The sequence below is a fragment of the Phragmites australis genome, chromosome 2 (assembly GCF_958298935.1).
Source record: "Phragmites australis chromosome 2, lpPhrAust1.1, whole genome shotgun sequence".
NCBI classification, from domain to species: domain Eukaryota; kingdom Viridiplantae; phylum Streptophyta; class Magnoliopsida; order Poales; family Poaceae; genus Phragmites; species Phragmites australis.
This window is the reverse complement of record NC_084922.1, coordinates 39,898,888-39,923,465: the sequence shown is the minus strand read 5'-3', so window position 1 is coordinate 39,923,465 and position 24,578 is coordinate 39,898,888. Positions and strand designations below refer to the sequence as shown.

General features: G+C 43.4%; 3 protein-coding genes across 9 annotated transcripts; 2 read left to right on the top strand and 1 right to left on the bottom strand.

Moving 5' to 3' along the window:
* Nucleotides 1-573: 573 nt before the first annotated feature.
* Nucleotides 574-4,077, bottom strand: LOC133908818 (uncharacterized). Of its 3 annotated transcripts, none has more exons than XR_009908271.1 (5): nt 3,800-4,077; nt 2,497-2,554; nt 2,064-2,134; nt 1,892-1,983; nt 574-855 (listed from the first exon to the last, which is right to left on the bottom strand). XR_009908271.1 is itself a non-coding variant. In XM_062350990.1 (4 exons), exons 1-4 carry the CDS (start codon nt 3,949-3,951, stop codon nt 1,950-1,952), a joined length of 315 nt encoding a protein of 104 aa, XP_062206974.1. In that variant the 5' UTR covers nt 3,952-4,077; the 3' UTR covers nt 863-1,949. The 3 variants fall into 3 exon arrangements, 1 of the variants encoding a protein (XP_062206974.1); XR_009908272.1 differs by lacking the exon at nt 574-855 and adding an exon at nt 863-1,117; XM_062350990.1 differs by lacking the exon at nt 574-855 and having other exon boundaries at nt 863-1,983.
* A 14-nt stretch (nt 4,078-4,091) lies between these two features.
* LOC133908817 (isopentenyl phosphate kinase-like) lies at nt 4,092-8,071 on the top strand. Its single transcript, XM_062350989.1, has 10 exons — nt 4,092-4,676; nt 5,124-5,221; nt 5,368-5,410; nt 5,843-5,904; nt 6,044-6,100; nt 6,545-6,580; nt 6,698-6,775; nt 7,029-7,095; nt 7,282-7,347; nt 7,730-8,071. Exons 1-10 carry the CDS (start codon nt 4,628-4,630, stop codon nt 7,927-7,929), a joined length of 756 nt encoding a protein of 251 aa, XP_062206973.1. The 5' UTR covers nt 4,092-4,627; the 3' UTR covers nt 7,930-8,071.
* Nucleotides 8,072-19,687: 11,616 nt separating this feature from the next.
* On the top strand, nt 19,688-24,122 carry LOC133908815 (clp protease adapter protein ClpF, chloroplastic). 5 transcript variants are annotated; one of them, XM_062350987.1, is made up of 11 exons: nt 19,688-19,831; nt 20,182-20,598; nt 20,818-20,877; nt 20,960-21,051; nt 21,261-21,339; nt 21,418-21,511; nt 22,009-22,121; nt 23,049-23,094; nt 23,348-23,388; nt 23,526-23,637; nt 23,772-24,122. In XM_062350987.1, the coding sequence occupies exons 2-11, from the start codon at nt 20,278-20,280 to the stop codon at nt 23,783-23,785; spliced, it is 972 nt and encodes a 323-aa protein (XP_062206971.1). In that variant the 5' UTR covers nt 19,688-19,831; nt 20,182-20,277; the 3' UTR covers nt 23,786-24,122. The 5 variants fall into 5 exon arrangements, with proteins under 5 accessions (XP_062206971.1, XP_062206970.1, XP_062206968.1 ...); XM_062350986.1 differs by having other exon boundaries at nt 23,760-24,122; XM_062350984.1 differs by having other exon boundaries at nt 23,474-23,637.
* Nucleotides 24,123-24,578: the final 456 nt, after the last annotated feature.

The following is a 24,578-nucleotide window of genomic DNA, read 5'->3' as shown; positions in this document are numbered from 1 at the left end:
GCGTCCTCTGTTCACACGTGCCAACACAGGTTTCTCCATCTCTTCTCAAAGTTTGGTAACTGAAGTTACCTATCTCCACAGGATTCTCCGCGAGCCTAACTTGCTTGACACAGTCGAACTTGTGGTCTCTTGTGTACGGGCAGCAGTGATCCGAGCCACTGACAGAATCATCATCGCGTAATTTCCTCACGCCATCCCTCGTGGAAGCAAACACCAGAACTGCAATGTTCATCCGCCAAGAGTCCTACACAAAGCACTCATTCCAAACGAGGCTGTGAGTACTGCAATCAGCCCACTGGAGTGTTAACACTCATGCTGAATATATCTAGACATGCCTACGCAGGCAGACAAGCTCATAGATTAACTCGCCCTTTCAGGGGAAAATGATGGGCTCTTGGTGCAGCATCATCATTCTGAATTCGAACCGATTCGATATGACAGTTTACCTGATTCCTCTGGACTGGACAAGCAAATTGAGAGCTAAACAATGGATGTATACTCAGGCATGCGTAAGTGTTTGCCTCATGGAAATTATTAGTAGAGAACGGGAATAGACAAGCAACTCAGTGGCAATGAGGGCCCCGCATAGAGTCATATTGCATTATCAGTTGTACCGATGCGGATTGCAGAGAATTTCATCAGCTGATAGTGGCTAAATAAAGCGAAAAATAATACATTTTCACAATACTTTGGCAACATCTGTGACGATTGGCCTTCAGCAAGCAAGCACAAAATCTGCTTGCGCCAGCTAATGGATTGTGAGTTTGACCTCTCAGCGGTCAGAAGACAGCTCTGCATCTACAAATCTCATGAGATGCCAAGACGAGGTCCATTCACATTTCACGTCTTGATGAACTGCATATGGCAGGGAAATGTAAGTGCTGCCACGACTATAATTCAAAGAAAGACTGCAAGCCTGAAAAATATTTGAGCAGCAAGAGCACAAAACTTTGTAAACAACAAAAACGGCAAAAGTAGCCTCCAAACTCTGCACAAATCAGACCTACCACAAGCTGACCCCCTGCCTTTTGGTGTAGTTTAATGGAGTTTAGGTGTCACCTTATGCTTCAGAATTATCTGCAGATCTCAATTTTCTGTTCATGTTGTCAAGATAACCCTGTTCACAAAAGGATCATTCTCAGTGTTACTAACCCCCTGTTTGGATAGGGTTTTTTTCAACTTTTCCCTGAAAAAAGTCACAAGCTATCCAAACGGTTGGCTTCTGGTCCCGGCTTCTAGTGCCTTTTGGCTGACTGAAGAAGCGGTTGTGGCTAACATGAACTAAAAGCTGATAAACAGGTTCTGATTGGTTTTTCTGACTTTTGAGTGTGCTGAGAAGCTAAAAATTTATCATAAAAACTAACAACCAAAATTCTACAGTCACAACTGCTTACTCAGCTAGCCAGAAGCTCTAAAGCCACAATCTATTCAAACAGGCCCTAAAGCTACTTGAGAAAACATCAACTGAAGAAACTACATATCTTCCTTAATGAATTCAATTGAAAACAATAAGATTTGTTAACAGTGTTAGAAATCACACTGGTATTTGGAGTATGCAAGCTGCAGCAAATTTATCTGTCATTGTTTTGGCCTCATCCCGATTTTTAAGGTTCAGAGGATGTAAGAGGGCTTCTACACACTGTGGAGAACATAACAACAAGATCATCAAAACACTCCACTAACAAAGAACTTCAAAAGAGAGATGGAAATAAAGTAAAAGGTGTGTCACAGATGAAGCAACAACACTGTAATGAATCCAATAATCAGCCTAGCGTCTTAGAACACTGTAAGATACTATCCCACAATCAGAAGCAAACTGCATGCTGCATGCCACATTAATTCAGCTTCCCATGTCTGAGCAAGGATGTTCAGAGAAGAAAATGGAATTCACCTTTGAGGTGAAATTTCCATCCCAATATGTGTAGCACAAATCATCAACTTTCCCGGTTTTACAAAGTTCTCCAGCAAGAAGCCTTACTTGAACTGCTTGATTTACAGAAAAGAGGACATCACAAAACATAAAGAGGAATAAAGTGAACTGTACAAGAGCATGAGCACTTTACATCTGGACTAGGTGACCATGAAGGTTGAATGGATAGCCCTCAACGAACCCAGCTAGGGAATACTTCGAAACCTATTCCCGTAAACAAAATTGACATTATTGATAACATCTTTCATGTCAATTAAACCAAGGTTAAAAGTGTAGAAGAATGCGAACAAGTTTGACAAGTAACAATTGAAAAACTACAGCTGAGACAATTAAAATGATTGATTTATGCATAGAACTTTACAGTATTGCAAAATAACTGAAAGTGTAATACCTGAATGCGTGGAAAAATAAATGATAGTAAAAAAGATTGATGGTGGAAGGCACAAGCATTCATTATAGCATGATGCTGTATAACATACTAGTACTTGATCTTTTGCTAAGGACTAACTCTTGATATATCCACAATAGATATGATGTTGGAGAGTGAACAGGTATGTTCAACATACCAATGTTTTGAAATCATCTGCCATCAAGTTGATGTTTGTCTTTGTCCGACTCAAAACACTGCAAGATTCATTCAATGTTTAGGATTAACTCAACAACAACAAATGATACACAATGCAAATTATCATCTGAACTGCCATTATTACCTTATTCACAAGATATAGCAATGACTAATTGACTATAATGAAATCAAGTAGATTATAATCAATATACAAGAAAACAAGGCGCTATCTTGTCAAGCTTATAATTAGATTCTTCTCAGACTTAATAGATAACTTTATGACAACAACAGAGGCAATGATTGCAAAGCTCTAGGTAAGCACACACTGCGGCAAATTCAGTACCACCGGCCCAGCCAGGGAAGAAAAGAAAAGGTTTAGACTAACACAGCCCACCAAAATCTAGTTTGACCTGCTTGGCCCAGTCTGATTGAGCATAGGATAAACTGGTCTGGGTTCTAGTAGAACGGACCCACAAAATTTACCACCTCTACGCTGTACACGAAAATCTACGAATTGATACACAGATGGTTTGATAAGCACACGTTGTTTCTTCTATTGCTAAATAACTAGCGAAGTTCTCTGTGTAGCTGTGCGTCTATTTCTAGTCTACATATAGTATACACAGATGAGTAGATAAGTGGTGCTTGAATCAAATATATATGAAAAAGAGACCAAATATTATAGTATTACATTTTTTGCAGTTCTCTTTTTTACCCAATTAATATGATCGTTTCTATTTTTCCTTTCTAGTTAATGAAGAGCTTTAAACATTTAATGCAAATAAGGTGGTTGATCAGAACAAATGCATTCCATAGGATGTTCTGTTGCATATTTTGTAAATTACAATACAACCCAACAATTCAGAGCTGCATACAATATCCAAAAGAAGGATGTATCAGGCTAGCACCATATCTACTGCTTGACATTTCACAACATTTGTGTCACTTGAAAAAGCAGAGTACAAATAAAGGCATTGCTCCGATAATTGAATACTATCTTGCAAAAAGAGTAAGTTCACATCCGAATTGGTATCGGAATGCAATTTAAGCATGTCGACGAGTGGTATACAGGAAAATTTGTCGACTGAAAGAATTCATTGTGGTATACAACATTCTTGCACGTACATTCATATGGACACCTACATCTGCATCTTTACATAGCAAAGAGGTTGGATTACCACAACGATTCCACTGAATCTGTGCCCTATGCAAATGAACATGGGACCAAAAGCAAACCCTCGAAACATAGCACTAATAGCAGCGAACACATTGTGCGGCGGGCACCGATTGTTGGACGCGCTTACCTTAGAGGCAAAGCAATCCTGTTCTGCTCGTCGGAAACGGCCAACCCGACGTACTTGCTGCCGACGTCGAGCCCGAGCAGCCGAGGATATTTCTTCTTCGACCCGCCCTCCAGAACCTTCCGGAACAGCTCCTCCGCTTGCAGAAGCCTCATTGTATGCCTCCACAGGAAAACCGCGGCGGACAATGGGGTCGGGGCAACGGTGAGCGCAGAGGGCAGCGGTAGCGGCGGCGGCGGAGGGGTTAGGCCGTTTGGGGAAGTGGGCTGCAGACAAGCAACTGAAATTCCCAGTTTGGACGGCCCAGATTACTAGAAAGAACCATCCGATGGCTGATGGGGCACCGGCGACGGGTCTCAAAGGCAAGTCCAGAACTGGCGTGGCGCTCAGATTCCCGTGTCGCTCCAGAGTCCCCTCCGCTTCGGCCGTTGCAGACCGCGGGAGTGAAGCTTCCATGGCGGAGGAGGCTTCGCCTGCGCAGCCGAGCCCCGCGGCCTCCCGCTCGGTCCGCTGCATCGTCAAGCTAGTGCACTCTCGCGCCCTCCGCCACGCCATGCCTCCTTTCCTTGCGTGCCTGTATAGCCCTGTACGCCTCTCTGGTGTTGGTTGATTTGAGAAGCTTGGTGGGGTGGCGCAGGTGGAGCGGCGATCACGAACAAGGGTGAGCTGGAGAGCATCAACGAGGGGAGCTTGCGGTCGGCATGCTCGCTGCTGCGGCAGGCCATGTCCGATGCCGATGGCGCCGGCCCGGAGAAGCTAATGGGTATGGATTGGACTAGGAGGCGCGGCGATCCGGTTGACCCGGCCGTGGACGCGTAGGGGTTCGCGGGGATGTCTGAGCCGGGGCTTGAAACCAACTTCGTCGTCGTGCACGGCGCCGGTATTGCCCGGAATCTAAATTGACTCTGGCTGTCTGTCGTACTCCTGTTAACCTGAGCTTGTTGTGGAGTAGACCCCACATGATTTGTTCATATTTTTGTGTTGGAACTTGGAAGCTTGGAATGCCTTGTTAATGTGGGCGTGGTGCGAACTGCCAAGTGGCATGGCAAACGCTTCTCGGGGACGAGCAACTGTGCACATTGGTGTGGAATGCCGAATGCCCGGCTAGTTCGACATTGTTCTGTCTAGTTTCAACTTTTTCTAGGCTATTGGGTCTTCCTGAGAGGTGTTTCTAAGTAGTTGGAATAGATTAATCTGTGTGCCATAGCACATGTAATACTTACGAACTATAATTAGACAGGTAGATTTTATTAGGTAGAGTCCAAAAAATACTGTACAAACTTAGTGTTTAGGATATCGAGTTTCTAATATTCTGCTACCACTTCAGGGTCTTTTGGTCACTTCCAAGCAAGTAGATCTGGAGTTCATAAAGGAGGTCTGCATTCGACACTGGTGAAGGCTAGCTTTGTGGCTACAAGAATTTCAGTGAGGCCAATTTTAAAATTCTATTTGATGTAGATATCATGACTTTTGATGTATAACGTTCTTGTCCTAGTATCTTGTCACATTGTTTTTTCTTCTCTGATGCATATTCTGGTAGCATGATCTAATGCAATAAACTTTGTAATTAGGTGACTTCTCTCAACCAGGAAATTGTTAGAGGCCTAGCAGGAGGTATGCTATTATTGAGATTAATTGTCCATGAAGAGATCCGCCTTTATTTTTCATATAGTATTACGCCACATGCTAGTCATGATTACCTCTCATTGTGGTCTGTATTTCGTTGTTTCTTGTATCGGTGCTACTTAGGTATTCAAAATTCCTGATTATATTTCCTTCTTGTCTGTAGTAGGATAAGCCTATGTTTCCTTGTGCTTAGTTTTATCATATTATTAAGTTCTTATTTAACCCATGGTCCCATGCAAGGACGTATCATCATTTGTCAAGAACATTTCTGCCTTTATCTGCAATCTTAATGAACTTTCAATAAATTGACTGGCATATTTACTTGTCCATTCCGCAATATAGCCTGAATTGTTATTTCTAGTTTGTCGGTTAGAATCAGTGGTGAGTAGATGACTTATGGAACTGCATATTCTTTTACAGAAGGAATACCATCTGTTGCGATGTCATCATTTGCTTGTGGGTGGTCTACCAAGCAAAGAAACGTGAGTAAACTTGAAAACTATTGCTTTTCTTGCATACCATTAGACATCTGCTTAGAGTTACACAGTTGTTTTACATCCATATCTAATCCTGTTAATAAATTTGTTTTCTGATTATTATTCGGCATATTTGCATTCGCAGCTTGCATCAACTAATGCTTCTCAAATAATTCAGTCACTCCATGCCAGCTTTGTCCCTGTAAGTTGTTGTACATAAGGTTTTGGAACCACTAATCCTTTAGAATTTCATATTTGTCTAAGTTGTTAGCATGAGTAATATAGTTGGTGGCTTGGTGGAGTCATCCCCATATGTATTAAACATTTGGTATTGCTAAAATGTTTATGTATCATATTATTATTAATTTGTTTATACATGTGTTGTGATGCGTTGTTCAAATCTAGGTTACACTGGCAGCCTGGTTCCATAATGCATATTGGGCACTAACGTAAGTTTTATATGAATTATTGAGTAGTGAATTAATTCTAATATTAGAGTTATCCCTTCAGGAAATGTTAAAAAGGATAGGGGAAGTATTAGATAAGTTCCATGTGTTTTCCCTGATGTGCATGTGGAAGGAACTTAAACATTATCAGGAACTAAAGTAAAGTTCTACTTATAGCACAATGCCCATGTCTCTTGCAGGTTTTGCTTGGAGATGCTGTTCTTGATGAATTGCCGGTGAGTTCTCAAATCAAAGCATGTCTACATTCTCGTTTAGATTTTATATAGCTTGACTAGACTATGAAATTGATTTGTTTATTGAAACTAAAACTGATCTTATCATTAAATGATCAGGACTGTACCATATTGAGTGGGGATGTCATTGTACTACATCTTGCGCAGCTTCTAAGCCCGAAATATGTTGTATTTCTGGTACTATTACCTTCCCTCCTTTGTCAGGGCTTAAAGTTTCTGGTATCAATGGGAGATGATTTAGTACATCGTATTCTTTATTTGTTTGTACTGTCTTCCTTGTGGTACTGAAAATTTGTTTTGTTCTTCTTTTGTCATCAGGTGTTCTCATTTTCTTTTGAGTTTCCTTTTGCATGTTGTACTTCAAAATTTCCATTTATTTCTTACAATAGATCATAAAATTTTATGCGCGACTCTGAAAATTGAGATGTAGACAGATGTCCATGGAGTATACGATAGCCCTCCAACTGACCCAAATGCAGTACTTCTGAGAGAGATAGGTTAGTATTCACCTGGCTTATATTGATTTGGTTGCCCACAATAAGCCTTGGTTGTTTGATATGCGCGAGTCATTATGGGAGGAAACAGCAAAATGAAAATACATGCAATTGCCATTTTTTTAAAGTTTTGGGAAAAATGGAAATATGTTGATGCAATGAAACTAACTGACTTGTCCTAATTAACAGAGGTGGATGACGATGGAAACTGGTCTATTGTAAAACCTGCATTACTGCAAGCCAACAATAAAGGAGGTATTGTGTTGTATTCTTTATCATGCGTACGGTGATGGTCAGAATGATCCTAGGCCCTAGCACTTGTGTAGTTGTACCCAGGTGTTATCCTCTTAAGTTGGAACCATGGCTATACCTGATTCAGGTAGCTAACTAGTGTCAACTTTCCTAGTGACAACTCAGAATAATTGAATAAACAAAGGCAGTATAATTTCTTAGGCATCATTGTGAATGTTCTTCCGTCTCTTCAGTAACTTGATATCAAATGCTCCTAGTGAGGGAGCAGTCGTTTAGAAACGAGCTGTTGGGATCAAATCTATGGTTTAGGCTAAGTTACTAGTGAAACTGATGACCTGGCTTATTGTAGCTTTGTGTAGCCTAAGATATCTGCTATGTACTGCAGTGGAGATATCAGTAGCTGCACATGACACCACCGGCGGAATGGAGACCAAAATATTGGAAGCAACCATGATAGCCAGGCTTGGAATTGATGTGTATATTACAAAGGTGGGAACGCTTGCTCCTGCAGGTGTTGTCTGCTGGTTGTTGGTGGCACTGCTGAAAAGGAAATTTAGTTTTAGATCAAAAGGAAAAAAAAAATAGTAGCATAGTGCATTTGGTATTCAGTTAGGTAGCATTTACCGTGAACCCGGTCTTGTGTGTCAGTCTACGGTCGGTTTTCGCGTCGTAGTCAGGTTGAGTTCGGATGTACTTGTTAAAAACCCTGCATAAGGATGGATCGATTAGTGAGCATTTGAATATTAGAAAAATTAAATATGTAAACTAAGTCAGGCAAAACTTACGCGTAGAGGAGTCTTTTTACAGCGCTGTAATCATGCTCTCCAGATTTGTCTTTTCGTCCTACTGATCTTGACGAGTCGAGGTAGAACACCAAGTTTCACTTGAGATAAATGACCAGTAAGATCCAATGGTCACCGGTGTTGTAGGCGCCCATCAGGTACTGCATTTTAGAATATTATTGCATTGCGCTAGCCACATGGTCCACAGCGTAATCGGGGTGAGGTTGGATGATCGATATTGTAATGGCCGCAGGGTCAAGACATGCGATGGAATCCTTGTTCTTCTTCGTTTCTTTCATCAAGTGTCTACAGATAAGAATATAGTTAGATTTAAGACTTAGTGGTATTAATTCATTAATATTCAGTTTCAAGGGACTTACTATCTGAAGATTCGTAATAACGAAATATCTAGGCCATCAAGGTTGAAGAGGTTATATAAGTCATTGAAACCCATAATGAAGTAGTTATCGTCGTTACTTAAGAGGTGTTATCGTTTGTACTGTATGATTATGGATGTGACATTGATGTCTCCAGAAGCCTGTATGTAGTAATTATACAAGTCGATACATGCTTTTTCCCACCCTTGTTAGGCCATCTACTGTCATCATAGGCTTCTCATATTGGAATTTTGTGTTGGCACTAGTCCACGCTGCTTCAATGTCCGTAGACTTCTTTGCCGATACAATGGTCTTTGACATTTTCGGCAGGTTCTTCTTAGAGCCTTTGTTCTTGGCCTCCTTTTACTTCTTCTTTGGACTCTCTGGGGGAGATAGAATTGGATCTGGAAGCGAGGCTGTCAAATGCGGAGGAGAAGGTAGTGAAGCCAGCTTCTCTAGAGGAGGTTGCCTTCTCTGAAAGTGGGGGGCGCAACAGCGTTGCACTTGGAGCTCATTCAGACTGGGATGCACTGAAGACCATGATGTTGCCCCTCTTCCACTGGATCCTTTGACGAAGAGCTTCATCCAGAGTTGTGACTTCAACATTGGGGGGAGCTCCAACACATGATCGGTGGCATTGCTATATACCATGTCCACCGTAATCACGGCATAGCCTACATGTATCCGGACCGTATATAAGATGCGGACGCGCTGGAAGCACCTGACCCCTTGCAACTCGATGTGATACCCGCTAGACCTAATTACAAGGCTGCAGGACATGGGCTCTTCTAGCAGATCAATCATATCCGGCTCAGTCACGACAGCAACTACTTGTTACTCGACCTCCTTAGAGACGTAGCTACTCTTCCCTGCAGCTCTGGGGAATAGCTTCCGCTTGGATGGAAATATCTATTCCCTTTGTTGCAAGCTGCTCTATGATGTTTGCGTAAACTTTTCAGGTGATGTCCTGTGTCAATGTCTATGTCAGTGAATTCACGTCCACTACAGGTCTCTTCCTCTTCTTGTACATCCCGAGGTCTTCGGAAAAGCCGTATTTCCAGCCTGGGAACTTGATACACCTCGCACTCGACCTGAGTGCTTCGGGTTTTCCAGCGCCGCTGAGAGAACATCATGTTTTCTGGCTCCGATGAAAGAACATTGGCTGGCTTCAACTGCCTTTTATTTTACTTTTTCTGCGACTGACTGGGTTTCGATGTTTTTGAATGTTATTTCCTCGCTTTTGGACAACTCACCCCTTGCACGCAAATATGACTACGATTGTCCCAGGAATTGGAGCCAAGTATTTTCGCGGCCTTCTCTGGATAACTTTTCGTCCTCTACCTGTCATTTGGCCCTTTTCCCAGCGTACTCGGTTGCACCGGTCCTATGGTTGTGCTTGTTCCAAGCCCGAAGCTATTTTTCTCCTCACTCTCCTTTTTGAGTTGCTCTGAGTTCTTCATCTGCACAAAAACATCACAATCTTCCTCTTTCAAGTGGTTTTTTCTATTTTCAGTCCTAGGACAAATTATCTTCTTTGTGTCGTAGATGCACTTGGGCACCAAGTTCCCCTCCAGTAGCATGCTCCTTAATAGATCCAGCAATGCTTTGAAACTCTTGACAGTTCAACCATGAGTTGCCTTCAGCTGTAGAAGCTTTATGTTCCCAAATATCCGCGTGTACTTCTCTTTACAGTTTGGATAAAATGGCGTCTTGGAATCCCGCACAAAGTCATAGAATTTAGCAAATTCACCATTGTTATACTCGTCGTGCCGCTCGACATCCTGCACCATCTGGTCCACATTCTCCACAAAATCCTCGAGATTATTTTTATTGAAACCTAATATGTCCTCATCCCTGAGATCATGATCTATTTCACCAGGTGTAAGTCCTTGATCCACACTGTCGGTATGGAGGGTCCGATCCAACTCTCCCTCGTTAAGGCATTCCTCGCCATGTTTGTTCCAACATGTATAATTCTCTTTAAATCCACACATGACCAAGTGTGCATGGATATTATCTAGTTTCGGGAATTTCTTATCATTTCTGCAGTCGTGATATGGACAATACATTATTGTTTTACCACGATCTTTCATATCCTACAATGCGGCACTCATGAAATGCTTCACCCCGATCCGGTACTTCGAACAAGTTCGAGTCTCAAGGTACATCCAACTTTTGTCTGTCATATAGAATTAATGTAAAAACATTTATTCTTTATTAACAATAATCTTAATTTCGTGGTTAAGCATGCGATTAAAAATTCCATACAAATACACTAGATCTGTGTCATATCGCGGTATATCAGGCAAACATAGTATCAAATCTAACATAAATACAACTTACTTGCACTAAGATTTTAGATAAAGATACAAAATAACCGATTATTACTCAAAGCACAACAAATCTACCAAATAGGGATTAGAGGAGGAAAGGGGGAGATGCAAACCTTCAAAAACCTAGCACCAATTCAAACTTCAAATCAACAAGATATTAGAAAATCTCGAGGGGAGTCGGTGAAAATCGGCAGCAACGTGCGGACAGCACTGTTGAGTAACTGTTCGTCCGTACAGTGGCTGGCCAGCTCTTTAAACAGAGCTAAGTAATAGGTGACGGGTGATAATATTACCTGTCATTTATTATTTATTACAAGTGATGGATCATGTTACGACCTGTCACTTATGACTGGCCCACGGAGACCCGTCACTTATGAACAAGTCATAAGTGATAGGTTTAGTAATTACCCGTCACTCATGTTATAGGTGACGGGTAAATACTCGGTCCCGACCTGAGGTAACATGTGTGTCTCCTTTGTCTGTTTTTCACGTAGTACGGGCGAAGAAGCTGCCCTTGATGTGAGCGTTGACCATAGCAGCCTACACCTTGTGGATGAACTAGAAGATGCATCGCTAGGAAAAGAAGAGGTTGTTTGTGAAGGGGTTATCAATCGTTGTCGGCCTCCAACCAACAAGCAGTAACGGTAGTAGCCTCTCTTAGTTTCCAAAGCAAACGGTGTCCCTATCACAGGGAAACTTCAACCTACCACCTATCTCTATTTCTAAAGCGTCAGGTGAGGCGAAGCAATTTCCATTCATCTCTATCCACAACACAGTAGCAGTTCGCCCCAAACCAACAAACAACAGTGCAACTCCTGTGTCATGGGAAGGCTCTACAATGACCCCTGCCTCCTGTACATGAGATTAGAGGCAGAGATAATTTGATGGATTGATTCTTCTTTGGCCATCCAGGCATCCAGTCAGTCAGACTCCTAGGTTTTTTTTTTGGGGGGGGGGGGAGATGGGGGACACTCTCATGCCGTTCCATCCCTGCCATCGAATCTAGCCTCCGTCTCACCTCCTTTGTCGTCTAACCCCACTGGCGACCTCCAGAACCACCCAACCCCCCTTTTGGCTTCGGCTTCTCCGGCCAGGCCATCCACACTCAACCCCCATGCCACCCCCTTCAGATCTAATTTGGTTGGACCGTCATATGTTGGGGCTGAGCTACCGGAGTGGCTGCTTTTCAGCCCCTCCTCTACTTCTTCCATGGCCTCCGACGTGCCGTTGTCGTCCTGGACGCCGTCCCACATGGATGCGGTCATGCAGGACTCCCCTGGCTTCGAAGCATTATCCGATGGGACTGCAGCGCCACCAGGCTAGGGCGGCTTCTGCAGCGCCACCACCGCGCCTTCCGCCACACCGTGTGCTGTCATCTCTGTTGGTTGGCCAGTGTCCGCGTCGCTCGGTCGTGGATAAGGATGGCTGGTAGCTGGTCGCAAAGAAGAAAAAGAGGTTGTCCCGTGTACCTCGCCCGCCCTCGCTGTCCTCCAGACCAGTTCCGCCAGACCTCGTTGGACGATGCTTCAACTACCTTGCCACCAACCACGTTGTGGCGGTGTGCCATAATCCATCGCGTTGCTTGAGATGCATGAGGGAAGGCCACCACGCGCGCCAGTGCAAGCGCCCTCGCTCTCCCCCGGTGCATCTGTTTGGCACGCTTGTCATTCAAGACTCGCCTCCCCGCGTCTTGTGGACAGCCTCGCCGCAATCCTCCGCCGTTGCTTGTGTCACCCCCTCTGATGTGGTCCCCCGATGTCGTCGCCGCTGCAATCTCTCACGCCATCTACTGCGTCCCAGTCCACGAGAAGATCCTTCTCAGCGCCCTCCATCTGTGCGGTCGAGTCTCCTGCATCGCCGTCGGCTCCCATAGCTTCTCCTTCACCTTCTTCATTGGTGCACGTGGCCCCTGGGCGCAGGTCGTGCCATGGGTTCTGCGTCATCCCCCACTCTCACGACCTAATCATGAAGGAGGGTAGGCTCTCGCGTGCCCTGGTCGCCATGGTGGTTGGTACTAGACCATCGGTTGCTGTGGACCATGTCCGATCGCTCCTCTCAAACTCCTACAATCTCGATGGCAAGGTCTTCACTGTCCATCGCGGTTGTCTAGAGGATTTTCTGATTGTTTTCCATGACCCGGTTGCACGGGATCTAGTGATGCGCTCCCCTATGCCTGCAAAGTTGTTGTTTCAGCTAAGCTTTAGGCCATGGCAGCGCCAATCTATGGTGAGCTCGGGTTCGTTGTTGTACTGTGTTCTGCTGGAGCTCAGAGGACTTCTAACATATGCTTGGTGCTTGGCCACGGTGGGGCGCATCCTAAGCACTTCATGTTCTGATCTGCGCCCGACGTCGAAAACCGTCTTAATGGCAGACATGAGTCATTTTGGAGTGGTCGCTTGGTGTGTCGACCTAGACCTCATCCCGCGGAGATGATGCTCATCGTGTCAGAGCTCGTGGAGGAGTTCATTGAGGGAGGCTTGTTTCTTCGCCCGGATGAAATCATCCATTCAAAACAGCCTTGCCTCCGCTACAAGATCAGTATCAGCATTCTTGAGGTCCATGACTGGCGCGTGCGCTCGAATCCTCCTCCAAGGGCACCCTGTTGGACACCTGGGACAGTGATGGAGATGAGTACCTAACTTTGAACAGCGCTATCGTTTAAAACCTTGGCCAAAGCGCACGAAGTTCGACAACCCATCAGAGAACGATGATGTGGGTGGTGCCGGCGACAAGGATGCCGGTGGTCCTAAAGCCGGTGATAACCAAGTTTCTGGTGGTCGCTTAGTCTGCATTGGTCATGGAGTTGGTAGTCGCGGTGCCCCGCTGCCTCCTGATGCTGAAAATCTACGGGTCGCTTCCCTGTCACCGACGAGGCCTGTAGGTGATGGCCGGTCATCGGTGGCTGCTAGGGCCTGGTCCTTGATGAGCCCGCTTCGTTTCGATCGTCTACACGTCATGGGGTCCACTTTGCGCCAGACGTGCCATTTTTCGCCCGCAAAAGCAGAAGGAGACAACAGATTGGCTGGTTCATAGGGAACACTCGTCCTTCCTCCTGACATGTTTTGCCCCACCCCTGAGGTCGACAGCACACCCCATCCAAAATCTTTTGACCCTATGGTGCTCGAGTGTGCTGCTTGTCCACCCAGCATTCAACACATTGTCTAGGAGGAGGGTGCCCATTGGTGAATGTACTTAAAGGTACCTAGAGAGGGGGTGAATAGATTTTTCTGAAAATTAAAACTAACCAGCGGATTAAACAGATGCCGGATACTCCAGTGAAGGTTGGATACTCCGATTTATCCGGAGTCTCCGGTCTATACAGAAACTTGAGAACAACTAAAATTAAACAGGAACAGCTAGAGTCTAAAAGGTGATACTAGATCTAATAACAGCACAAAGCTTAAACAACCATAGACACTAGCAAGATGATCACAAAAACTAATTGTATGGGAAAAATCCCAAAACTACACAACTAAATGAAATTGCACAAATAATGAGACAAGAGATTATTCCGGAGTTTGACCACCTCACAAAGAAGTGCCTACGTCTCTATTGAGGAGCTCACAAAGAGCCAGGTCTTTTCCAACCATATCCTCTTCTAGCGACCACAAAGATCAAGCTATAATTTTCTTACCAAGTTGATGTCGATTACAAACTTCCCGTAGCACTCCACAATGATTGGGTGCTCTACGAGCGACGCCTTGCCGTCTAGGAGCACAAGGCTCCAAGAGAAATGATCACAACGAATGCTTGATGATGAACTCAATGCTCAAATGTCTCAACCTCACTCCAAATACAATCTCACGAAATTGGCGCAAAAACTAAGCACTAGAGATGTTTGGAGGGCTTTTAAATGCTCTTAGAAGGCTTTATGAATGTGGAGCTCAGCAGCAACAGCAAGCCTTTAATGCTTGGGGGTGTGGGAGTATATATAGCTCACTCTCAAAAACTAGCCGTTACTGTTCTGACACACCTACCCCGGAGTATCAGGTGAACACCGGAGTCTCCGGCCTAAAATCCAAAACAACATCAGAACGGTCTCAGAACTGTGTCAGAACTAGCCGTTACGGTTCTGTTAAGCTGTCGGAGTCTTCGGCCCAGACTTAGCTACCATAGAGACAAAGTCCGGAGACTTGCCGGACTCTCCGGCCTCTCCAGGTACCGGAGTATCCAGTGAACACCGGGGACTCCAGTCTCCTTTTTTTTATAAAAAATAAATACTAACCGAGTGACCCTTGGCGGAGTCTCTCTCGGAGACTCCGGCCAAAAATATTTTTCCTACCGGAGTATCCGGTGAACACCAGAGACTCCGGCATTTTTTTTTCAAAATATATATGCTTAACTGAGCGACCTCTGGCGGAGTCTCTCTAGGAGACTCCGGCCTAAAAACTCACCAACTACCGGAGTGTCCGGTGAACACCGGATACTCTGGACAAATAAAAATTCGGAACTGAGCCTCTTCTGGCGGAGTCTATCTCGGAGACTCCAGCCTAAATACTGAGGACCGAAGTATCCGGTGAACACCGGAGACTCCGAACTCAGTAAACTTTTGCCAATATTCCCGGTGTCCGTGGGTGAATGTGTCTCTTAACTTATTGGTTGTAAAGGTTATCTTGAGCATTGAGACACCATGACAGCAAGCAAATGCAACCCTCTTAATAGTACGGCTACCTTAGAATCAATTTCAAAGATAGAACAATTTAAATCATATTGAGTTCTACTCATTGCTTCTCTTTTCTTTTCGAGGGGCGTCAATCGTCGTAATTCTTCACAATTGAGATTAAGACCTGTTCATGACTTCGATAAACATATTAGTTCCTTAATCGTTTTGTCATCAATAAGCCAAAACCCACTTAGGGGGTTTAGATGCACTTTCAATTGGTTAGGGGCCCCTGTAGTGTCGCAGTCTACACCCTGGGACCCTATGGTGGACGAGGCTACCGGCCAGTCTCCTTGCTCCCTTTTGCCAAACCAAAGGAGTGATCACCTTGCAACGCCAGTTCCCATGAGGATGGCATTTACCTCTCCCCAGCCTTCCTCCATTGGGCTGGGCCAACTATCTGTTGGGCCTGATCCGGTCGCTGGCCCTCTCGTTGTTTGGGCCCCCTCAGAGGTGTCCCTGCCTCTAGGCCTGTGTGCACGGCCGCCAGACGGGGTGTTTACCCCTATGCCTGCGCCCACCCAGGTGTTGTTACCATCAGTTATTCAAGCACCTAGTGCTCTGGCGCTAGTCCATGTCCAGTCGTCGATGATCCCGAAGCCGGTCATCCAGGGCGTACTGCCGTCTTCACCGCATTCCATTTCGTTGGATGCCTCACACCGTTGCCTTTTCATATAGACGTCGTTGATCCGGTGGTGGGTGCGAAAGTTACGGATTTTATTGCCTCCATCCGATCCCAGACTTCTCAGCCAGTGCTTGCCATTGCACCTCCAAGGAGGCGCTTGTAGCCACCTGCGCCCAGTACTAATGAAGCATCGTTGTCTCGCCGCAGCAAGCGGGTGGCGGCGCAAAGGTCGCGTGTTTCCAACCTGGTGATCCAAGCACAAAATGTGTTGATGAGAAGCCTCAATATCACATCTGAGTCCAGGTCACCAGATGCAACGACGCTGCATGAGTATGAGGGCACTTTCGATATGTCCTTGTCTACTTCGCACCGCGGCGATTAGGGAGTTGTTGCCTAAAGAGGCGCCAAAGGATGCATCGGGGCCTATGGTGCCCGTGACGGTAGCTTGAGGGCTGCATTCACTGCAGATTTGGTCGTTGTTTGTCTCATGGATTGTCAAAACGTCCTCATCTGGAATGTTTGTGGCCTCAACACCCGGGCCCGTCACGATATGGTTCGTGAAATGATCGATCAGGAGCGTGTTTCGCTGCTTTGCTTGCAGGAAACCAAGCTCCAAGTAATTGATAATATGACTATATTGCAAATGCTAGGTGCCGCGTTCAGTTACTTCTTCTTGCCTGTGGTTGGCACTCGCAGTGGGATCTTAATTGCTTGGTGCATGGACATCTGGTTCGTGGCAAACATCACGCCCAAATTTCCTTGTCTAGCAGGTCGTCTTGGTGGCTCACTTCGGACTATGAACACAAGGTGACCAAGAGAAGGTGGAATTCTTGCAGGAGCTTCATGACCTAAGGCAAGGGTGTGTTGGGTCATGGTTGCTTTGTGGAGATTTCAACATGAACTATAGGGCAGCAGATAAGAACAACAACGCACAACGCCTTGCACAGGCGCTCGATGGGGCGCTTCCTCAATGATCTCGAGCTCAAGGAGCTCCACCTCCATGGGCGCCTCTATACGTGGAGTAATGAACAAAACCACCCAACCCTTGCACGCATTGATCGTGTTTTCATCAATCTGGATTGGGAGGAGGACTTCATCGATCACCGATTGTGCAATCTCTCTTCGGATTGCTCTGACCATGCACCCATTCTCCTACACACCAACATGGCTTCCACTTTCAAGAATCGTTTCCAATTCAAGTCGATTTGGTCGTGGTTCCCGAGATATTTGGATGCTATTCGGGAGGCTTCGCAATGCCCATTTGAGGACACCGACGCATTTCGTACCCTCGACTCCAAGCTATGTAGTGCGACAAAAGCTCTCAAACGATGGAGCCAAAAGTTTGTGGGCAGTGTTCGCTTGTAGCTTGCAATTGCAAGGAAGTTGTTTACCAGTTTGGTATGGCTATGGAAAGATGACTACTTTCACTGGAAGGACACGACTTACGCAAGGAGCTAAAATGTAAATGCTTGGGACTTGCATCACTGGCACGTACCATCACCCGTCAGCGCTTACGTATCATGTGGCTGGCCGAGGGGGAAGCGAGTACCAAGTTCTTCCATTGGCAAGCATGTCACTAAAGCCGAAAGAACCACATCGAATCCTTCCAAGTTTAGGGGCTAACTTTGGTGATTGAGGAGGAGAAGGCGGATGCGGTGTTTACCTACTTCAGTGAGGTGCTTGGCACGTAGGATTCTAGGTCGCTGGCTTTGAATTTAAGCTCCCTGGGCATCCCGTCGCTAGACCTTGCGCACCTTGACATGTGCTTCTCCTAGGGTGAAATCTGGAAGACAATTCAAGAAATCCTGGCTGAGAAGGCTCTGGGGCCAGACAGGTTCACTAGAATGTTTTACAAGATGGCTTGGGAGGTGATCAAGCCCGACATTATATGGGTGTTCAATGTCTTGTGGTCGCTTGATGGCAGGAGCTTCAATCTTGTAAATGAATCACTCATGATTCTTCTTCAAAAGAAAAAAAAAAGTACAAGAGATCAAGGATTACCGTCCTATCAGCTTAATTCATAGATTCAGCAACCTGTTCACCAAAACTATTGCCTTGCATCTTGCGCCGATGATGCATCTAATTGTGCAACAAAACTAGTCTGCCTTCAAGATCTCAATTAATCTTTTGCATAATTATATTCTCTCGATGAACACTATCTGGAAGTATCAAACTCTAGATATTTCTTGCACAAAATCTTGCAATATCAAGGATAATCTAAATTAAGTATGACTTTAATTTTTAACCTTTTATTTTAAGACTTCAACATATATGACATATTAAATTTCGTCGTAATACAAGACTTTAGAAAATAAGGTAAATCTGTTCCACGATGCATTGAAAATTGACTTACATTAGAGATTATGTTGATGACCTTTATATTTTATAACATATTTAGCAAATTAAATTTGGGTCAAACTAGAACGAGGATACTTATAGAATTTATGGGTATACATTGAAACCTATACTTAAATGAAGTTTATAGTGATAGTTATAACCGGAACTAAAAGAAATGTTACAAACTATATGTTGTACCAGATTGCACCAAACATTTTGGTGCGACATGGAGTGGTGGTTCATGATTTTTTCTATAAGACATTACAAGCATTTGAATTGTACTTACAAATATATTCTTAATACACTTACAATTTAGTTCCATGTTCTTAGAAGTTAGTTGTACGGCTTTAGAGGTGAGTCTTATATATATACTAGTATTAACCCCATGCTTTGCTCCAAAACAATTTGTTGTATATCCATCCTTAAAGCAAAGTTTGAAGAAAAAAATCAAGTATTTTTTTAAGTCTAGCATAAACATGTCGAGAAATGTTTTCAGAGCCATACTCTCCACCTTATAGGAGTATATTATCTACTTAGAGTGCACTCTTTTGATAATTTTTATCTTTTTAGTTTATTATAACTAATCTACTATGATTTAGACCTAATAATTTTGAAAACATAAATAATTAAATTTTAATAGGATTTCCAATTGTTTTCCAAACAATAAAATAACTAAATATTTCAGCTAATTATTCTAAATTTAATTGTTAACTCTAAGTCTGGCTTAATAACATAGGAGCGCGTAGTACTTCATAGTTTACATAGCAGAAACCAAAGTTAAGGCTTCTGTTGAAGGTATTCGACTGGTGTCACAATGGGTGCATGGTCCAACCATTCTAGAATCAGATTGCAGCTAGGTGGTTGGCGCCATCAAGAGACTCGGTGAGGTTCGATCCGAGATTAGGTTATATGTCCAAGAGGCAAAGGAGTTGATGGGTTTACTGCAAGGTGTCGAGATCAAACATGTCAAACAGTTCATACTGCGGTCTAGTTGAGGCAAGTGTCTACTTGTATTGCCCAACTGATCGATCCTGATTGTACAATGCCTGTGCTTAATTAATAAAGTTGTTGCTTTTCCTCAAAAAAATGTTTATACTGCATTTGTTCCGAAAAAAATATTTTCTTTGTAACAATTATGCTCTATTTGTTTCCTATTCAATGTTCTTATTTCTTTGCTCCCAACCTCACCAGTCAGGTACCACGTCCGGGTGGGATCGGTCCACGTCTGGCCCGGAGCCTTATCCAGAGCCTCGATAACACCCAACGCAGCTCCGCGCCCCCCAATCCACTTCCAACCGAAGCAGAACAACGGCTCCACCGAAGAACGGCAGGCAGCCAGTCGCACTCCCCCCGCCGACTCGTCGATTGGATTGGTGAGCCATCCCAGCTTACGTTTTTTTCTTTCGTTGGTAAGAAACCCTAACTAGATGCACTTTCCCCCCTTTTTTCTAAGACTTATTTGTTCTGGGTTACAATATCTTTACCTGCTTCCATGAGCAATCAAATCCATTTTTTCCCAAAAAAAAGGGTGTTCAACTAAACACCCATGCCCAACGCCGCCCCTGCACAGAAGTAGATGACTTCACTCTAATTTCGTTGAGATGTTTAACACTTGAGCTAAGTGGAGGGGCCATGGCCCCCTCTGGCCTGTGCAAAGCTTCGCCCCTGGTTTGCTGAAAGTTACTGTATTGATGCCATTGTTTCTTTCTGTGCTTTCCCACAGTTGGAGATGCCATTTACTAGCTGTGTGCACCAGTAAGTGGTGACTGAATCGCCCCTATCGTGGTGATCGAACCATCCCAAGTTTCAAACCAACACAATGCAAGCCATCTCTATATGCGGTTCAGTTGCCTCAACCCATGGAGCAAACTGCAGAGCAGCTTTCCTTGCGAAGAATGATCTGGCGCCACCTTGCGAGGTAAATTCAGTAAGTCATGGAGCACACTCATGGCGTTGGCATGCGCATAAACTGCACATGAGGACCGATAGCAGAAGAATGAATACTACAATAAGAACTAATGCTAGATGGCTGTTTGGAGGAGATGGTCGTAGTAGTGATGCAAGGCTGGAGCGCAGTGAGGCTGCTAATGAAGATATCTTGATCTTTTACTTCCAGTTGGATTTACAGACCCGGATACAAGTGAGTAGTTGCTTATCTACCGCCACCTTGTATATTGTGAATAGAAGCTACCGGTCCAGCTTCTAATATTTGTCATATGTCTATTCCTTCACTGAGCGTTCGTTTAGCATATTGCCAATATACTAAATACTGAACCTACCATCTGTGGTCACTAGTACATGTATATATTTGATATTTCCATATGTCTAACCTTGCTCTTGATTGTTCGGTTTTTACCAGTATGCATTGAATATAGAACAATTTGATGTGGCAAAGCAAATGAGGGAAAAACTCACTGAGGTAATGCGACTGCTTCACTTCAAGTTCCAAGACAAGCAAATACATAGAATGAGAGCCTGCTAAAAGAAAATTCCCTTTTTAGATTGAAACAGAAATAATTAGGCAACGTGAAGCTAAAAGAGGTTCATCAAAGACTGAAGCTCAGGACAAAGCTCTAAACCTTTTACGTGTGCGGTATGTTCACATTTTGATTTCTCCATGATAAGAAGATTGGAAACTCTTGCACATGTTCTCACACACATCTTTTCCGTTAAGAATGCATACGTTCTGGTGCTCCACTTTGTTATTTAACATATATCTTAGCACTTAAGGAAAAATTGTTATAGGACACTCCAAAGTTAATCCATTTGGACGATAGCTTAGTTTTTTTCCTTTTGTTGCAGTGCAGACTTGCAGAAAGCTATTAACAGTGAAAACTATGCTTTGGCAGCTGGGCTGCGCGATGAAATAGCCAAACTTGAGGTATACCAAAACTGCGGTGCATTAGCCCTGTGATTATTATGTTCAATACCTTATACTTGAACTCTTACTGTCACATAGACCGAGTCCCTTGCAGTATCTGCTAAAGCCCTTGCTTACCAAAATGTGAAATATGTGTTTCGACTAGGGCAGAAAGTACGTCACAAGGTACATGGTGAGTACTTCCGTATGATTTATTATAGTTCACCTTGTGCTGTGAATCTACACATAATGTCAATGTATAAGTATATACTTTCCTTAAAAATTGCTGGCGCTCAATAAGGACAGTCAAAACCATTTTGAATTATTCCCCCTTTTGGAACAGTAGATGACCAGATTGTGCTACTTATGTTCAAAATTCCCAGCATCTTTGAAAGGCACGCTTAAGTTTATATTTCCATGCTTTCAGTTTGGGATTGAAGTGGATCCACTGAAAATAGCAAATAGACATATCTACACTTTCAGCTTGGATTGAATTAGAATCACTGAAATCTTAAGTAGGACTCATAATTCTTTTATCCTGTTTTCGATCAATTGACAATGTCTGTTTCTGGCTTTATTCTTTATTTGCTGTTGAGGTTAATTTTGTAGTTTAGCACTTGGTTTCAATATTCACTTTGGTGAACACATAGTAGTTTATCTTATCCTTAATTTTGTACCATCCTGTTGAAGGATATAGAGCTGTGATATGTGGCATGGATCCTGTGTGCTGTGAATCCAAGTCGTGGATGGAGACAGCAAATGTGGAGAAGCTGTCTAAAGGCCCAAATCAACCTTTTTATCAGGTGAATGCTGCTTCCATTTTTAGTTGTGACTCAGTAACCGTAGTTAACAGAAGACTCAGTAATTTCTTCTTGTAGCATCTGCAAGCTATACTGCAATTCTAATTTCGTCAAGTTTACGTAAGAGCACTGCCGCACTAGATTAGCAGACTGATAGCATGTTGCACATAGTCTAAGTCATACATAACTATCCTGGCAAAGGCTAGCTTAGTTGTTTGTTGACTTGATCATAATTGATATGTGTTGTTGACCTACTACCTCTGTTCTCAAATAGATGTCGTTTAGGGATGCGTGCAGTCAAACTTTAGAAACATCGATTACCAATACACTCAAAAGCATTAAGATTTTTCACATAAAAATGTTATTAATAGATTTGTCATGGAAAGTACTTTCAAATGATTATATTTTTAATAATTTCTGATACCAAATGCTTAGAAAAAGTAATGGTCAAAGACATACATTGGAGATTGTGCCGATGTCCTAAACGACAAGTAAAAAAGAATAGAGGTAGTATTTATCCTTACTTTTTCGATGTCCGGATCTGAACTCCATGATTTTACGCCCCCACATAAAACTTCTGAAATTGCTGGCACTTCTATTTCATGACTGTGATTCTCATTGTTCCTTATCTATGATCTATTTATCGTTGAAAGTAATTAATATACCAATATCAATATATCATTGTTCATGATTCCCTCCTAGCACAAAAAGGCTTACACTTGTGGAGTTGTGCTTCATGCTATTTGCCCTTATCCTTATTTTCCCCTGGTTACATATGAACGATTGCATGCCATTACTCATGAAAAAAGAATTGTTCGCCTGAAATGCAGTGTTTCTCTCTGGCCAGTCAAAAATGCTCCACATGCTGATGTCTTTATTATCATTTTAAGTTCCTGGTTTTTTAGACTCTGACCAGCTATGTTGTTTCAGGTCCTGGTTGATGTATATGTTGATCCAGAACTGCTTGTTGCATATGGTATTATTTCCCTTTTCTCCTCAGTTGATATTGGTTGTATTAGATGCCTTTGAATTCAAGCCTTTCAAATAAAACAATGCATTTTGCATTGTCAACTGTGTAAAAGGACCTTTGTTAATGAGTCACGTGACGCATGGAAGTTGGAACAAGATACAGGCTATTCCTTTATTTCTATTATCTAGACATCTTCAACTTTCTTTAGAAAAAATACCATATGCCATTTTGATATTTGTGCTTCACTTTATAATTTCAGTCGCAGAAGAAAATCTTTCAGCAGCTGAAGAATCGGAGAAAGTGAGTGTTCCTCATATGCTTAGTTGTTCAATTCCTTCACTTTTGTCGAACTGAATCAATACCATTTCCTTCTTTTGTAATGTAGGGAAGATTTGATCATCCGTACATTGAATTTCTTTTTTTCGGTGAGGATACAGCTGGGGACTTCATCCCTATCAAGCAGCTCCGTGAGAAGTATGACCAGCCACGTTATGAAGCTTCTGGAGATGAAAATGACGATGATGGCAACACAGATAGCTGAAGGGCGAGGTATAAACTAAAACGACATTCATGTATCCTCTTCTATGTAGTGCCTTCGTGTAGCTAGAATTATTCTGGCACCATTTCTGATGCACCACAACCAACTGAGATGCGAAGTGATGAAGTATCAGATATAACTGCAGATGGCAGACGCTAGACGACAACCATCGGGGAAATGCAAGCATCTGCTGTAATCTGCACTCTGCAGTGAGGTAAACTGTATGTGCCTTCCCCCCGCAGATTGGAGGCTACACTTTTACCATCACCAATTACTGAAGCCAATCTTGATAAAAGTTACAGCTGCGTCGCTTTTACGTTATACCATCGACGGTTGTAAAAAAAAAACCAAAAGAAAAAGAGGTCTTTATGGATGTTCTGTGTATAGTTCCCCCAGATCTTCTGTAATTCTTTCCCTCTGACGGACAATTGTGCATATCTCATACTTGCAACTTTTGTGGAGTTTAGAATAAGCGAAGGCTTCACATTCAGCTGTTTGGAACGTTGCTTTCGTGGAAACCTCAGATTTTGACTGCTTGTGCAAGCCTCTCGTTGGAGTTCGGGGAAAAGATTCCCGGGGACCTGCTGTTGCCGGTGTTGTGGTGCAGTCATGCTGCAGCCGATTGTGCCTGCGAAGAAACATCGCCGGCGGATTCCCTCCTTGACCGTTGGGTGGTCTGGTCTTCGTGTTGCCGAAAGGTGCACTGGAACGCTTGGAATCTATGACTTGCAACTCCACGCGTTGTCATCTCATGATTAAGCACCCAGAACACAGCATCGAACGACAAACCAAGTAGCAAATCCCGAATTCCCTTCTTTATGTTGTCGAATATCTAATTATTAGATATATATGAATAAATGATATATCATATACAGATAAAATATATTATGTACAGGTTTAACAACTCTAGATATTATAAAATCGAATCTGTGATACTTGATATTCTTGGAGA